At 33.5% G+C, this 16,721-nt stretch overlaps 1 protein-coding gene across 1 annotated transcript; it reads left to right on the plus strand.

Moving 5' to 3' along the window:
* Positions 1-4,450: 4,450 nt before the first annotated feature.
* Positions 4,451-16,720, plus strand: LOC111716489 (THO complex subunit 1). Its single transcript, XM_023491961.1, has 19 exons — positions 4,451-4,579; positions 4,939-5,022; positions 5,695-5,796; positions 6,121-6,234; positions 6,966-7,158; positions 7,402-7,649; positions 8,046-8,158; positions 8,568-8,792; positions 9,385-9,513; positions 10,447-10,516; positions 10,914-10,994; positions 12,324-12,408; positions 12,907-12,995; positions 13,170-13,237; positions 14,520-14,565; positions 15,156-15,221; positions 15,515-15,613; positions 15,903-16,087; positions 16,470-16,720. The coding sequence occupies exons 1-19, from the start codon at positions 4,478-4,480 to the stop codon at positions 16,519-16,521; spliced, it is 2,151 nt and encodes a 716-aa protein (XP_023347729.1). The 5' UTR covers positions 4,451-4,477; the 3' UTR covers positions 16,522-16,720.
* Position 16,721: the final 1 nt, after the last annotated feature.

Genomic DNA, 16,721 nt, shown 5'->3' on the forward strand with positions numbered 1-16,721 from the left:
ACAGTTGTAGTTTCTCTATAATAATTAAATTTGATAAACAAATTTCTCCATTAGAAAAAATGGCGGAAGTTGTAAGAAGTAAATTCTTTTTGGTCTGATAAGGGGTTCAAGGAAACCGTTCTGATTATTTAAATGGAGGGTCATTTGAAATTATTCCGACAATCCCTTTAAGTATAAAATAAACCATGAACTGCCACTTTTAAACTATGTTAAAAAGACTTTAAAAGTACAAAGAATGACGTGAAGCATCCTGAAAACTTAGTAAAGAAGAATTATATAGAGTTTATCCAATTACGCGTTGTTAAAACCGATAAAACCTATATTTTGGCGTATTGTAATTTATATAACGGCGTAAACATGGTAAATATGAAGATTTATATTCAAACTTTGACGAGTAGCAGCTATAAAACTACCATCATCACTCATTCATGGTCAAAAAAGGTGAGGAGGGGGAGGATAGAGAGGAGAGAAGGAGGGGGAGGATATGGAGGAAAGAAGGAGGGGGAGGAAAGGGAGGAGAAGTAGAAGGAGGGGGGAGGATAGGGAGGAGAGAAGGAGGGGGCCAGGCGCGTATAAAGGATTTTAGCATGTTCATTGGACTATCTAAAGTCATATCTTGAGTCTAAAAGTCGACTTTCTATTCCAGAGTTTTCTGGTTATCACTGTATATAATAATTCTTATTCTGTAGTATTTTGAATTGAGTATAACTGAAGTGCCTTGTTTGTCTTTGAACTGGCAATATCTACCTTATTATCCTCTACTTGGTTATCCGACTGTACTCACATCTGCATAAACCCATCCCGGGGAATCTTTCAGATATTTGGGGTTTATATTATTTAGCATACAGGGTGTACAGAGGACCAGAAAACTCTGGAAGAGGAAGAAGACTTTAATTTTAAATGTTTTTATTTTATATAGTTCAAGTAGCATAAAATATAGCTAGCTGCAGTGTTCACGGACCCATTTCACTTAATAAGTTGATTTTCAAGGCCTAGATGGTAAATTATTTGCTTTAGAACAACATCTGAAAATGCACATAAAGATTGCCTAAATGTCGTCTTATTATTCCATAATTTTCTGTAGTCTAAAAAAGAAGTCAGTGTAAAGCCCCCCCCCCTTATGTAAAATTCTTAGAAACGGGCCAGTCATTACCGTTCCATTTATTTTATTGTGTATGAATGTCTTTGTAAAGTTGAAATGAAAAAAAGGAAATGGCTTAATTCGATTCTTATTATTTTATAATTTTATATCAAAATGCCTTTATTATCATTATTTGTTAAACTATTGTTAGTGCATTTTGTATTAAATATAAATAAAAATAGTAATCATTTAAATATATAATCTTTGAAGTATATATAATAGGATTCAAGTCACACCTGCAGCTCAACTCAAGAAATCATTAATAGTTAATTATAGCTCTTTATTTTATACTGATAAGTGCTAATACAGAGTTCCGCACAAAGAATGAGACGTACTTCAGAGACGACAAACATTGATTGTTCCCAGCTTTAAACTTTTTGATTTCTTTGCCAAATGATTGTGTATGTACACTGTACACTGTACAATGTTTATAGGAAGGCTTTATTTAAGACAAGAGACTGAGTTTAGCATTCCGAACGTCAGAATTAAAGTTGCAGGTAATGTTCTTTAATTCCATGTGTTTACTTCACTTAAATTAGTGGGTGCTTCGCACTCATCTTTCATTTAAAATTTTAATTGTGGTTCTATCTGTGAGCATTTTCACTACGTACAATATAAAATAAGTAATAAAAGGTTCGCTGATTTAGTAATAACTTTTTCATGGATGGTATATATAAATATAATTATATAAATAGATAGATTAATAGTTGGGGGGGGGGGCTATTGAGAGTAATTATCCCCCCCTAAAAGTCGCCTCCCCTAGAATCTTGGGATATATTATACCCTGCTAGAAACTTGATCTCCATGTCTATTGTCTATGATTACCAAAAACAGAAAAAATTTCACATTTTTTTGGCGCTTCGCGCATCATCAACTTAATAAACTTAATCAAAGTAACACAGATGACTTCACGAAACCCTCAGTCATCCCCCCCCCCTTAAGGATCTAGATTATAAAGAATACAGTTTAGAACAGTAACATTTCCCCCCTAAATTATTATACATATATAATTTTATCTCTATAAAGTAAAGTTAAATTCAGAAATATATTTATATACATGGTTGCCCTCAAAGGCTAAGACTTCAGAAACAATTGTACAGAATTTGTTTAATCTGTTTCCTTCCATTCAGCATGTTCTTTATTGGCCAAAACTGGATTTTTTCTGTGCTTAATCATTTAGTAAATCATCAAAATACTCAATATCGATCAATACAGATATATAAAAATCAAGCTTCAAATCGTCATATTTTTAGAGTTTTCGGTCGTCTTTACAGTCTCATTCTTTGTAGGTAACCCTGTATATATACAGGGTGTCTCAAAAACGCTGTTTTAGTATTTAGTGTTTTTTGAGACACCCTTGTATATTTCAGCTTTTTAAGGTTCACATTCGTCATTTAATTCACATCATAATAATATTAAACAAAATGTCTTGCGTCTCATGATGATCCTCAGTAGTCAAATTACTTTGAGCAACTAAAAATTCCGAGATTTTTTAATATATATTGCCTATTTTTAAACGCTAGTATATTACATTTACAATCATTTCTTTGCAATTTAACTTTCTTTAAAAAAATCGAAAATATGCAAATCTAAGGAGCAAAAAATATTATACAATAAAATGGTTTAATGGCTTGTACATGCATCCAGAGAATCCACTTATCATCCAAGCAAGAAGAGATGCAATTTGTGCAACACTGAAAAAAGTAAAACTCTTCTTCACATCTTCTCATCAGTATAATACAATTTTAACTGATAATTCAGGTAATATAAATATATGTGATGTGATATACATGTGATTTTTGACTATGAAATAAAACAGAGAAGGTAAATGCTGAAAGGTCGGAAAGGAAGCCTTCATTTGATATCAAGTTTGTTAATGACAGAAAATTGAAATCAATTTAATTTACAATTTAATAAACCATGTTTGCATGCACAACCGTTTTGTAATTTTACAGCGGGAGACGGCGCTAATGATTTAGCCCCAGTTACGTCAGTAAAATAAATACAATTTAGTACAGACGCTGGTTTCATTAAAATACTGGAAAATTCCATTAAATGAACCTAAAAGTAGGTTGGATATTCGTTAGGTCGGTTACCACAGCACTTAAGTTATGAAATATCGTCTTTTCAAAAATATCTGCAAAATGGCCGCGTACTATTCTTTAAAATAAAATTTTCGGTGCGTGTTTGGGAATTGTGCAATACAACGCAACCGGCAATTTTATTGCGAAATATTTACAACTTAGGGCAGCAAACCAATTAAAATGAAAATTAAAGTTTTAAAATTGTTGATCAAACGGCCATCGAAACGGACACTGCACTTTCTTTTATACTTAAAGGATTATAGTTGTAAGTTGTAATCCATTGATAGAAATTAAATAATGTATAGTGATCTTGTCTTCCGTATTCTCTGAAATCGGATCTAAAATTTCCGGATAATTTTCTTTAGGTAATTTCCTAGAGAACGTTTGGGTCTGTCCTAGAGAACGATTCTTGGACCCCCCCCCCCTTCTCCTCAAATTTGTAGATGACCATTTGAGTTTCAATTTCAGCAAAATTTTTATTATTTATTTTTTATTATTTTAAGGTTAGGTCAGGTTAAGACAATTTTTGGGTCGAGCACTGCGGCTAGGACAGGCTAGGGGGCCGGGCGTTGCGGCTACAGTACCAATGAAATCCATGTACAAAATTGGTAGTAGGGAGGTGGCAGGGGCGGGGGTCCAAAAACCTTACCCTAGGAAATCAACTAACGAGTTTTGAATCCCCCGCCCCCCCCTGCTATCAATATTTGTACATGGATCTCATGTAACATATGGATATATTGGGTCATGTGGCAGTAGTGCCCGGCCCCCTAGCATGTCATAGCCGCGGCGCTCGGCCACCTAGCCTGTCCGAGCCTCAGCGCTCTACCCCCTAGCCTGTCTTAGCCGCAGCGCTCGGTTCAAAAATGGTCTTAACCTAACCTAACCCTAAAATAATAAAAAAAGAAAAAATGATAATTTTGCTGAAATTAAATGTTCATGTAAAAAATTGATAGGAGGGGTGGGGGAATCCAAAAATCTTATACTAGGACGGACCCACACCTTCTGAATTTACCCCCCCCCTTCAATGTTGTACATTGCGCTTATACGTTTTAACATGTTCAACGTTTGACATGAGACTGCATTGCGTGGTCCCCAAGCCTGCCCTATCCGTGGCGCTTGGCCCAGAAATTGCCTTGAACTTATTATAATTAAAAATAGTTGAAATCGATGTCGGGGGAGGGGGGGGGTCCATTTGGACAGACCTTATTATATTAATGAATTTGAATTCATCTGTTAATATTTCAAATTAAAGATGGCCGATGATGAAACTCCTGCAGTTGAGGAGGATATTCCGATTCTAGGGTATATGAAAGCTAGAACACAGTTCTCTAAAGCACTCAATACCTGCTTTAAGGTAAGAGGGGTTTGAAAGCTTATTTAGTACAATCGGCAATTTCCAAAAAAAACATTCTGTGAATTAAGAATATTTTTTTTTTCCATGGTTCGACTTCAAAATTTTATCGAACATATCAAAATTCTTTTTTTTTTGCAAAATAAAGAAAACGAAAGTAAAATTAATGTAAAAGAGTTTTTTATTTGAAGTTACGTTGACCTAATTTTTCCCCCAGTAATTTGATTTGATCAATCACTAAAGAAATCAGTGCTGATAAATGATTCATGATTTAATTATAATTCATCTTAATCCCACTCTTTATTCTCCAGAACACTCCCTTTTTTGTTCAAAACTGTTGAATTATTTACCAATAAATATAGGAGAACAGTTTGAATGAATTGGAAAAGACCTGGAATAGTTTGGCAACAAGTGATACGGATCATAAGAAGCATATCCTCGATCAGGTAACTATGGTGGTGTTAATTTTTCCCAAGTTTTTGCACAACGATAGTTATTACACGTTTGGTTTTGGTTCGTTTCTGGTTAGTTTTTTGGCATACATTTTCTGTTCGGGTCAATATTTGTTCTGGTATAAGAGAAGCAAATGTTTACATTAATCATCTGCTATATTTATACTATGGCGACCAGAAAGAAAATACAGTCAAACAACGAACTGAAAACGAACTAACTGAATGCACATCACTAGCTGGTGAATAAAAGCAATCAATTCTTTATGTTTTTAAAAGTTTTCTCCACCCTCCTTGTATTTACCTTTTTAAACAAGCAATTTGAGTAATTTCTTCTAAAATATCATTAACCAATTTCCCTATTACAAGAAAATTGAATCCCATAAAGAATTTAAAGAGGATTCTATCCAATATACATGTTAAAATAGTACTTGATTGAAACCATCCTGTAATACCAGTAAAATTTAACTGTCATATAGAACTTGTTTTTTAGTTCTAGAGCCAAAAAGAAATTGGCTTTAAATTTTTCTTTTAAAAAAAAATTGTTTTCAATGTTTATTTATAAACACAGATAACTCATTTTCCCTTTAAAATTAGTTATCTCCACAATTTAAAACCCTTGAGACCGAATATTTTTTCAAAAAATATACAATACTGTTTTTTCTATAGTGTTTCCGTGAGTTTTTAACGGATCAGCTGTTCCCCGACGGAAAACCTAATAAAGAATTTAAACCTGAACTCGTAGACAAATTTGTGGATTTTTCAATACAGGTAAATTAATTTGTTTCTAAGTACAATATTTTCGACAACAATGACATGAATACATAAATATTATTGATTTTATTGATATGGTTAAACCAACTTAAAAATTAAACTGTATTAATTTTTAGTTCTTTATTTTGACGTATCTTTTGACGCATTTTTCTTAACTGATAGATAAAAGTGTTAAAAGTTACTCGACTTAAAACGCATTTTGATTTATGCAGAATTCTCAAGAAAACTTATTGGAGTTGCCAAAAAAGGAAGAAGAAAAATTATTGTTAGTGACGCAAATTTACTTGTGTCTATCCCCGTTGAAGCATTTTTCTATCCCAGGCGTCTGAGAAGGAACTGTGTAATCCTCTTGTTCCGATCCAAGGCCTGGCGGATATATTGGACCTTCTTCCTCTCTCCTCATGCGAGATTCTCTTCAAAGCAGTAGAGAGAGAGGTATTTTTATATATATATATTTTAAGGTATTGTAAGTGCAATTTTAAGTGACCCATCATGCAAAGATGACGATGTCCGAATCACAATACCTATGAAACTTAGATCGAATTAATAATGTGGAAGTTATTGTTAGGCTTTTTTTACGTTAAATTGTGATAATTCCCATGTTTTCCTCCAGTGGAAATGCGCAAGTCACTTTTGGACAGAAGCCACAATTGAAACATTCAGTTTTCAAAATTATTGACATAAATATCTAATTCATACTTGATCAGACATAGCTTTAAAGGGTACCGTTGTGAATCGGGCATTGCCATCTTTGCATGGATGTCACTTGAAATTACGCTTTCAGTCCCTTTAATTTCACAGTTCAAGCTCTTATTTTAGCTTGCAGTTTTTTCTTTTACCAAGTAAGATTTTATTATTTTTAACTATTGAAAATCCTGTATTAACCCCTGTCTATATATTTTTGAATAATATTTGAACGGCCGATTTATACCCGTTGTTTGGTAATTGGTACTCTTTGACTTGGTTTGTTTTCTATCAAAATCGTTGCAAAATTCTTTATCAAATAATTTCTAAAATCTTAAAAAACATACACCAGACATATGGTAACATTTTTAACGAAATAAAATCTCCATTACGTCTTGTTGCCACTGTTCAGTTTGATTTTGACATCAGAAATGAGTAATTTTGCGCAATTTTCTGTATTTTGATAATCCAAATATCACCAGGTTGCAACCTGGCGGTCTCCTGGATTCTATATGTTCATCAGGAACAATCTGTTACGTATCTGTAACGATCTGTTACGCCGACTCTCCCGAACCCAGAATACTGTGTTCTGTGGCAGAATTCTTCTCTTTCTCTCTAAATTCTTCCCGTTCTCAGAGAGATCTGCTCTTAATGTTATCTCAGAGTTCAACCTAGGTAACTTCAGTATTTAAAAAAAAATAATATGTAATTTTAACTGAGTAACGTTGATGACCATTGTTACTGGAGCCCAGAGAAGTTCTAGTTTATCTACTGCTAATTAACTGCTCCTCCAGTTGGTTTTTCTCATTCATGAGAATTTGAAGAAATTTCTGAGCCCAAATTCTGTTTCTTTTTCATCTTTATAATTTGTTTTCATATTTTTTTTTATAGTTTTCTAACCATCATACTTTAATTTAGAAAATGTGACCACTTTTGTGAAAGAGGAGGTCATTGATAAACCAGAGCCGATCCAAGAGGAGAAAGGAGTGGAGGTTAAAGTCGAAGCGGAAAAGGAAAAGACTGCGAATGGTGATGTTAAGACGAATGAAGAGAAGGAGGCTAAAGCCGGGGAGGTCAAAGAGGAAGAGATGGAGGTCACAGAGGAGAAAAACAAAGAGGGGAACAAGAGTGAAAACGAGTGTATGGAAATAGAGTTAATTGTTGAGGTAAGACTCTAAGCGTAAGTTTAAGTGACCCTCCATGGAAAGATGGCAAGGTCCGTTTTACAACGGTACCCTTGAAAGCTGTGTCTTCTTAAGTATGAAATAGTTATTCATATGTGTGTTTTTTTAACGTTTATTATCGTTTGCATTTTCTCTGCAAAAGTGACTTGCGCATTTCTTGCTTAAATGATGGTGAAATAATCAGAATTAAACGCTTGCTGAGCCAGTAAAAATCTTCCACATTTAGGATCAGATTAAGGTTCCATGTGTACCTTTATGAATTTGATAAAAATTTTCAAAAAATTATTTTCTTAGTTTGATTTGAGAATACAAGTTCGTATTGATCAATTGCATTTTCATTATTGATTGGTTGGTTGGCTGATTGATTGATTGATTCAGGAGAAAGTAGTGCTTGAAGATAAGACGGAACCTGCCCAGGAAACTAAAGAGGAGAAAAAATCTCGCGAGTTTAAACTTTATTTCAAGTTTTGGCAGCTTCAAGACTATTTCAGGTGAATAAAGATTTATTTGAATCATTGTCACTTGGTTTAGAGCTTAAAAGGTCACCATTTGTTGGTTCTAAAATTATAGAATAAAGGTCACATTTTCCTGCAATTTTTCAAAAGACAACGCAGTTAAACGTGAAGCATTTAACATCTTACAGAAGATTGTATTGGCCATTGAGGAACTCCATTTTCCGAGTAATGGAAATCTTCAAAACTAGACCTCAAAATAAATTCCCCCCTAATTCTACTTGATGAAACCCACAGTATGATTTTTACGAAAACTTTGTTATTCAACCTGCTGCACCCTGAGGGCGGTCTGGGGGTTTCATGTCGGCTTCCCTTTCAGATTTTATTATTATTTCTTATTTCTCGAGAAAAAAAATATGATAACTTCCATGAAGTTTTCTTTTAACAGGAATCCTACCCAGTGTTACCAGGATGAGCAATGGAAACAGTTCTGTGAATACACCCAGGATATCCTGCACATATTCCAAAAGAGGAAACTCGACACCAGGGCCAGCAAGAAGGAGGAAATTATCCCAGGCAGGGAGCTCGCCGCCACCTTCCTGGATCAATACTTTGCCAAGTATCTGACAAATCAGAATCTTCTCTCATTGCAGCTTAACGATTCAAATTTTAGGTATTCTTTAATCATGGATTGGGATTGGGATTGGAATTGGAATTGGAATTGGAATTGGAATTGGAATTGGAATTGGAATTGGAATTGGAATTGGAATTGGAATTGGAATATAACTATAGTAACTATACTAGGCTTTTAGGGCGCTTCGCGCCCATCTTCCATTTCAAAATGTGGATTTTCAAAATTTAATCAAAATAGAATTTTGTTGGAGGCAAATTTTTAAAAAAAAATTTATCATCCTTATACCTCCCCTGAGTCCTACACAAAATTTGGACCCGATCGGTTCAGCCGTTTTGACCCGCTATCCTACACTCACATAACTGTATCATTGCACGGGGCATGCTAATTTCCTGGTCCAAATATTTCCGATAAGGGGTATTAAGGGTCGGTAGGATGAGTGAGTCCATATGCTTTCACTCGTGGGGACAGGGAATTATAATAGATAGATAGACAGATAACAACCTAAAATGTAAAGCTGGGCTCTNTATTTTATCTTATCTTATCTTACAGATGGAATCCTTAACAACAATAAGTTTAAAAAAAGGATTAAAAATTCGGTTGTTTTTAAATAAATATTAAATTAATATCAATTATACCAGGTGTTAAGTGGTGATCAGACCAAGTGGATTGATGATCACAGGAAGAAAATATTTAAACTAATTGAAGAAACTCCTCCAAATGGAAAAGCATTTGCATCCTCAGCTAAATCTATTCTGAAAAGGTAAAAAACCAGTGTCAGAATTTAATGAATTTTAGACGCGTCTCAAATACAATACAATTTTACGTGGAACCAACCATATTTGAGTCATGTCTTTTTAAGCCGCGGATTAAATTCTTTAAATTCGGCCTCAGCTTAATCTAACTTTAAGCTTTAAGGCCAAATTAGAAAGAAGAGGTGACTATTTTACTTTAACATTTATACCTAAAGTGTTAGAGCCGGAGACACGTGACCATGATACTGCACTGTCATTTGAAAATTCAGGTCTCGTGATACAAACGTATCAATTAAATTATCAATTAAATCTATTAGAAATGAATAATATTATAATTATTATTATTATTATAATAGGAGCGTACCTAAGCTGTTTAGGCTACTCTTGGGTATCATAATTTTCAGATTGGTTGTGTATTTGTTGAATATGATCTGTCTCAAACTTTGATTCCTATACCACATCTCATATATGTGAGTTTTGGTATAACGTTGACACAGTTTTATATCAATTTCTCGAGACAGGAACATCAGCGGTCTGGGGGGTTCATAACGGGACCTCTTTTTCAGATTTCTTTTATAATAGTTCTAATAGGTCGCAATCAACTCCTAAAGTGTAAAGGTTTCAGCCTATACCCCCTTTCATTTTTCCTGTACAGTCCCTTTAAGTGACTCGTCTTTAAATTAGTGACGATGCAGTTTTTGAACAGTATATAATATTTGAGTTAAGTAGCTTAGGTCAACAAACTTTAGATGAACAGCGTACATTATTTGCGTTGCGTAGGTTTGTTTAATTAGTTTTACACTTGGGTCAACTGAAGATAGATATGTTGAACATTGCCTTTAAAGGAGCATTCAAAAGAATATCGGTTCGACGTCCAGTGTCTGTAGTTCCCTTTTTTTAATGTTTAAATAGTTGCAAAATTAAACTAATTGTCTGCTCAGGGAGCTGATCTGGAGTCGATGGAAGAATGAAGGTTGTCCCAGCTTTGTTATCAAATCCACTGTAAAGGAGGTAAATTAGATTCAGAGATTTATATTTCTCTAAAAAGCTTCAATCTTGAGAAAATTATGAAATGAGCGTTAACTAGGTTAAGTTATGTCAGGAGATTTTAAAGAATGCTGCTTACCAAACGATGCCAAACTAGTTTAAAGAAGCTTCTGAGAATTAGTCAGTAGTCACAGAACCACCTCTTTGACTGTTAGAAATTGATAATTGAGACTACTCATTTAAGGCCATAAAACATGATGGAAAATTGAATGCTTCTGGATATAATCAAGTAAAAATAGATAATGATGACTACAATGATAATTATGATGACTAAATTGATAATGATGATGACTACAATGATTATGATGATAACAATGGTAATGATGGTGACAACAATGATAATGATGATAATGATGATCAGGATGATGAGAAGAAGACTGCTGATGAGAAACCTAAACTCATCTCTAATCCCAGGAAACGGAAGGCAGGGCTAGGCGAGTTGGTAGGTTTATTTACATTTTTACATTTTAAATCTTATAGTCAGTCGCTTATTCATGCTATTCAGCCCTAAGAAATTAACATAAAAAATAAATTTAAAACTTTATCACAGACAAAAAATTTTATTACTAAATATATTAAAATGCTTTTTAAAGAAAATCAAACAATATTAATTATGACGTTAACTAAATATGAAAAAAAGTGTTATAAGGTATGTCATTTTAGAGCTCAATATTTTTTAATCTAAAAGAATATTTGTGTAATTTGTATAATCAAATTAAGTCTGATTTTAGAGCGTTCTAAATCTGAATTTTAAATTAAAATCTCCAACTATAGAAGTATTTATTCTTTTTTATACTTATATACTTTTTAAACTCAAATTATTCTATTCTTGATATGTCTAAATAAAGACTAGCCACGTAGTGTTTTTAAGACTACTTACGAAAAGTTTAACTTAAATCTCTTAGAATGGTTTCTAAATATTTGATTTTCAATAACTTAACATTCTTTAATTGACTCTCAAGAAACTCTTTGATTACAGACTCTACAAAGACAGAATTATGATAACAATAAAAACTTACTTTTTAACTGTCAGAAGATATATTTCACTTTTTGATGGTACAAAAGCTTAGAGTAGAGTGGCAATACATAAATGCATATATGGTATTTTTACTAAATCACAAAGGGTTGCAGTTTGCGCAAAAAATATATATGTGATACTATACAAACATTTAGCCTCAATATACATGGTTTCATTGGTTAAAAAGGGTTGCACTTCACATTCTGGTATCCTATTAGTTGATAGAAATGGCGCAAGGGCCTGGCTTAAAGTGGGTTTTTACGAGGTTTTCATGACGTCTGATTTAAAGGCTGTGGCTTTACAGTTTAAAGGATTGAAGTATATAGAAAAAAGGAAGTATTTTTCATTGCCAAGCTAAGATAAATGTTTAGAATTCATGTGTTTTAGAATATGAATCTTTAAAGTGAAGGTTACAAGCACATATACAGAAAGACAGAAGTGCTTATGAGTACAAAGATTTATCTGTATTTATGCATTTTATTAATATACTTCCGAAACTGTCACAAAGGCAAAAAAAACATTTAAAACGCAGAAGTAAAGCCCGGACGAAAAAAGCGCTATGGGAAGAAATAATGGTAATTTGTTACATCATGTGTGGTTCGGATGTAAAAAGGTGCGGGGTGCCTTCCCTCCCTCCTTGTTAACAATCTTCGTTTTGGTTAAAACAAGTTCCTGAGCTCTCCTTTTACGTCACAGTAAAATGTAAACAAAACCCTCCCCTCTTTATATGTACTTTCATTGCTTTAATTCCAGATTCGAGAGGAAACTAAACGTGGAGAGGTGAATCTAGGGAATAAAGGATTGACTAAACTTTGGAATTTAAATCCCGACAATCTAGGTAAGATGCGAGTTTTTTTAGGCTTTCATCTTAATCAATTATTCCCGAAAGGAACTGTGGTTGTAATATCAATTGACCCTACTAATCAATAGTGACTGCTCGATTCACAGAGGTTTTCTTAAAACCTTTATTTGATTATAAATGTGAATGTCGCCGTTTTTCTAGTTAAAATTTTTTTTAATTCTGCTTTCCTTCATTGTTTTTGCTGTTTTTTCTATAGACCAGTACTTAAAGAAATCTATTTTAAAGAGAAAAACATGGATACAGTTTACAATAATAGTATGTTACAACTGCATTCCCTGCGAGAAAACATTCCAAAAGCCGTAGATTTTTAAATTTACGAAGTGAGATAACTCGCTGGGATTAAGAATTGGTTCATTTCATTCCGTCAATATAAAAGTTTCATTCCGTCAATATAAAAGATTTATTCCGTCAATATAAAAGATTTATTCCGTCAATATAAAAGATTTGAGACCCTTGACCCATGTTATTATTTAGAGGCTTGTAAAGATATAGAACGGAACTTCCTTCCAAGTCTAGAGGAATTCTTTTCCGAAGCAATTCAGGAGATCAACCCTAAAAACCAGGTAAAAAAACATTTCATTTTATTTTATACAATATGTAAATGTTTATTTTTATTAATTTCAATTTTAGTCTAATATAGAATTTTGCTGTCTTGATCCGAAATTGATCAATAATTCCTGTTTGTCATATATAAATTTGCCCGATTTCTTGATAAATGTTGGAAAAATGCTTTTTAGGTTGAGGAAGCTTATATGAAGGTGAATAAGGGAGAATGGGGATGGAGAGCACTCAGATTAATGTCGAGGTATGTCGAGGGGTTTCAAATTACAACTTAGAAAATGGACGAATAAAAATTGTCTAACCCAGAAGTAGGCGGGTTCTGGAAATGTGGCATTGAGATTAAAATGAATGAAATTTGAGAGGACGCTAATCCTGGAGCTTTAACTTTAAATCAGTGATTTAGGATTTAAACAAGCTGTAGGTCTTTCAGCGCCCTCTCATAAAATCCCATCCTTGGGTTATATTTTTTAATAATCCCGCCGCGTCTTGTCTTTTTTAAATTGAATGTTTGTTCAACCGGTTTCCATTCATTTTGCAATACGCATTGCACGCTAAATATGCTGCAATAAGAATAATTCAAGGGTTCACTTTCGGGCAGTGTCACTTCACTTATTAGTAGATTTATTTGCTAATTAAGATACTATTTTTGGCAGATTTGACTTTTTTTTTGCGTAATGGGTGTACAATATTCACATAGATATAGATGAAGAACTCCTGTATCATCATATCATATCATACAGCTAGGGATGCGTCCAATAGCTCCTTGACCTACAAGGGGTATGCCATCACAATCCATTCTAGGTGAAGGCTTTTTAGCCTGACATAGTTTAATTCTAACTTTGGACACACGACCAAATTTGAGCCATGTCACCGGTCTGATTCCTTTTGTCTGCTAGTTGCCAAACAGCTGTATTAAATACATAGTTAATAGCTGACAGAGAGAATCTCCCTCCCGGTTAACTGAGTGTTTAAAAGGGTATTCATGAGTTGAATCGATATATTTACTATGAAATATTATAAAGAAGGGGGAATTATAAAATGAATCAACATATATACTATATGAAATACTATGAAATGTTCAAAAGAAGGGGAAATTATAAAATGAATCAACATATATACTATATGTAATATTATGAAATATTATAAAGAAGGGGGAATTATAAAATGAATCAACATATATACTATATGAAATATTATGAAATGTTCAAAAGAAGGGGAAATTATAAAATGAATCAACATATATACTATATGAAATATTATGAAATATTATAAAGAAGGGGGAATTATAAAATGAATCAACATATATACTATATGAAATATTATGAAATGTTAAAAAGAAAGGGGAATTATAAAATGAAAATTATGAAAAAATAAACAGAGTAAAAAGTATCAAAAAGGCGTCAATTTTTCCTTCTCTATAGCTTCAAGGAAATTAAAGGAATGGGTTGGGTTGGGTAATGATGCAATTCCTGAAAATATATACCGCGGCACTATTGTTGATGGGACTAATATTTTTTTTGGTTTAGGAGATCACAGCATTTTTTCCTCGTAGGAAACAAACAAATATCAAAGGTAATATTTTGATACTAAAGCAAAATTAAAAGTTCACCCACTTTCTTTCTTTAATCTTGAACACAACGATTTCCAATTCGTAAGAAAAGTCGGATTATATTTTTTTTAATGATTGCTTTAAAAAAGCTAATTAAGAATGATTTTGGTATTTCAAACTTGCATACAAATAAATCTAAGAAAATTAAGTATAATTTTTCAATTTCAATAATGATCTTAAAGATACTCTAAGCGTAAGTTTAAGTGACCCTCCATACAAAGATGACAATGCACGATTTACAACGGTACCCTTGAAAGCTTTGTCTGTCTAAGTATTAATTAGATATCCATGTTTTTGTTTCTTAAAAATGTTTATTTTCATTTCGGGTTTTCTGCAAAAATGACTGGCAGAATTCTTGCTTAAAAGAAGCAATGGATAAGTTATCAGAATTAAAAGCTTTTCGAGTCACTAAAGCGACGGCATCTTTCACATTTTAAACCAGATTAAGGTTTCAAGGGTACCATTGTAAATCGGGCATTGCCATCTATGCATGGAAGGTCATTTGAAATTAGTCGTATAGTCCCTTAAGAATTCAAAATTTTGTTAAATTAAGCTGCCTGAGTACCTGAAGGAGATGATCGGAAAGATAGCGGTAGATATTGGAGTCGATGAAGATATGGTGAGTTTTACTGAAGAGAATCCGGATAATTTTAGATTCTGGGGGCTTATTGTTAAAAAATCTGGAAAATATTAGCTTCTGGTGGGGAAAGTATTTTTTTTTGATAATATTAGCTTAAGCGGGAATTTTTTTTACGGGGGGAGATCTGTTCAAAGAATCCGTGTGATTTAGCCCCTGGGGGGAGGGAAGAGATGTTTTTAGAGAATCTGGATAATATTTGCTAGATGGGCAGTTGGTTTTTTAATTTAAGACACCGACTTAATTGGTTTCTTTCTTATGATTTTTTACCCAAGGACGATGTTGGTATGGATGAAGATGTGTCGGAGACCCACACTAACGGAGAAAATGGAAACGGAGACTCCGGGGCTGCGCTCAAACTAACAGACGATCAGGTCAAAGATTGATAATTAATCTGAGATCGGAATTTATGATGAAAGAGAAGTAGTTGATTTTTTTCTCGGATCCTGAAGTACATCTTTGAAGTTTAATAAGCCATACCTAGTTCAACTTATTCTCGTTGTTAACTAAATCCGACCTTAAAGCTGGGATATTTTAATGGGGCGTAATAAGCTAATCGTATCCTCTACTCTCACTGCAAAAAGAAAAAGAGATTCGTAAGTTGTTCCACTTATTTTTGGTTCAAGTTTTTCTGACATTCCTTAGATTTACTTATCTTTCTAGATTGCGTCTCTAGCAGTAAAGTTGGCTCCTCACTATTCTACTCTGATCCCTAAGCTGGGACTAAGTAATGAGAAGGTTGAGGAGTGTAAGCAAGGAGATGATCTGCTGGATACAGAGATCTGCCTGAAGCTCCTCATGGCCTGGGTTGAGCTGGAGGGAGACGGGGCTTCTCCAGATGAAATCAGGTATTTATCTCAAAACAAATATTTAGATAATCGGAAGTTATTCTGCCCCCCCCCCTTCAATAATTTCTATTGTTTGTCAGTGTTTTTGGAGAACATGTTTAAATTTTAAAAATATAGTCTTTTATTTGACCCATCCTGCCCTCCCCCCCCCCCCACTCCATCGGGTTAAGTCTGGGAATTAACACCACTGTAAAAAGTATCAAAAATTCCAATGATAAGAATTATTTTGCTTCTTTTTCAGCCGTAGATAAATTTCTAAGTGTAGATTTCATTTAATCAAAGTTGCTTTTCATGGGGCCGGCTATCCAGTATCCAGTATCCAGGATCCATCTTTATTCATTCTTTTTCTCGAATATTAAATTATTGAGTTAAATATTTTCAGATATATGTTGGAGTCGGTGAAACTGTCCCACATCGTCGAAGGAATTATATAAAATTATTAAATCTTTACATAGTTGAAAACCCACACCAAACAGTGAAAGAATCTAATTAATTTTGGAGTTTGTTAAACCACCAACCCATTTTTTAGATGTCACATTTGTAAATTTGATATTGTCGTACAGTGTACCAAGTACTGGGTGCAACAGTGAAGCCTATGTATGTACTTCGCGCATTTAAAGTTCCAGTTTCAGAT

This window comes from Eurytemora carolleeae, unplaced genomic scaffold (assembly GCF_000591075.1).
Source record: "Eurytemora carolleeae unplaced genomic scaffold, Eaff_2.0 scaffold2088, whole genome shotgun sequence".
NCBI lineage: Eukaryota > Metazoa > Arthropoda > Copepoda > Calanoida > Temoridae > Eurytemora > Eurytemora carolleeae.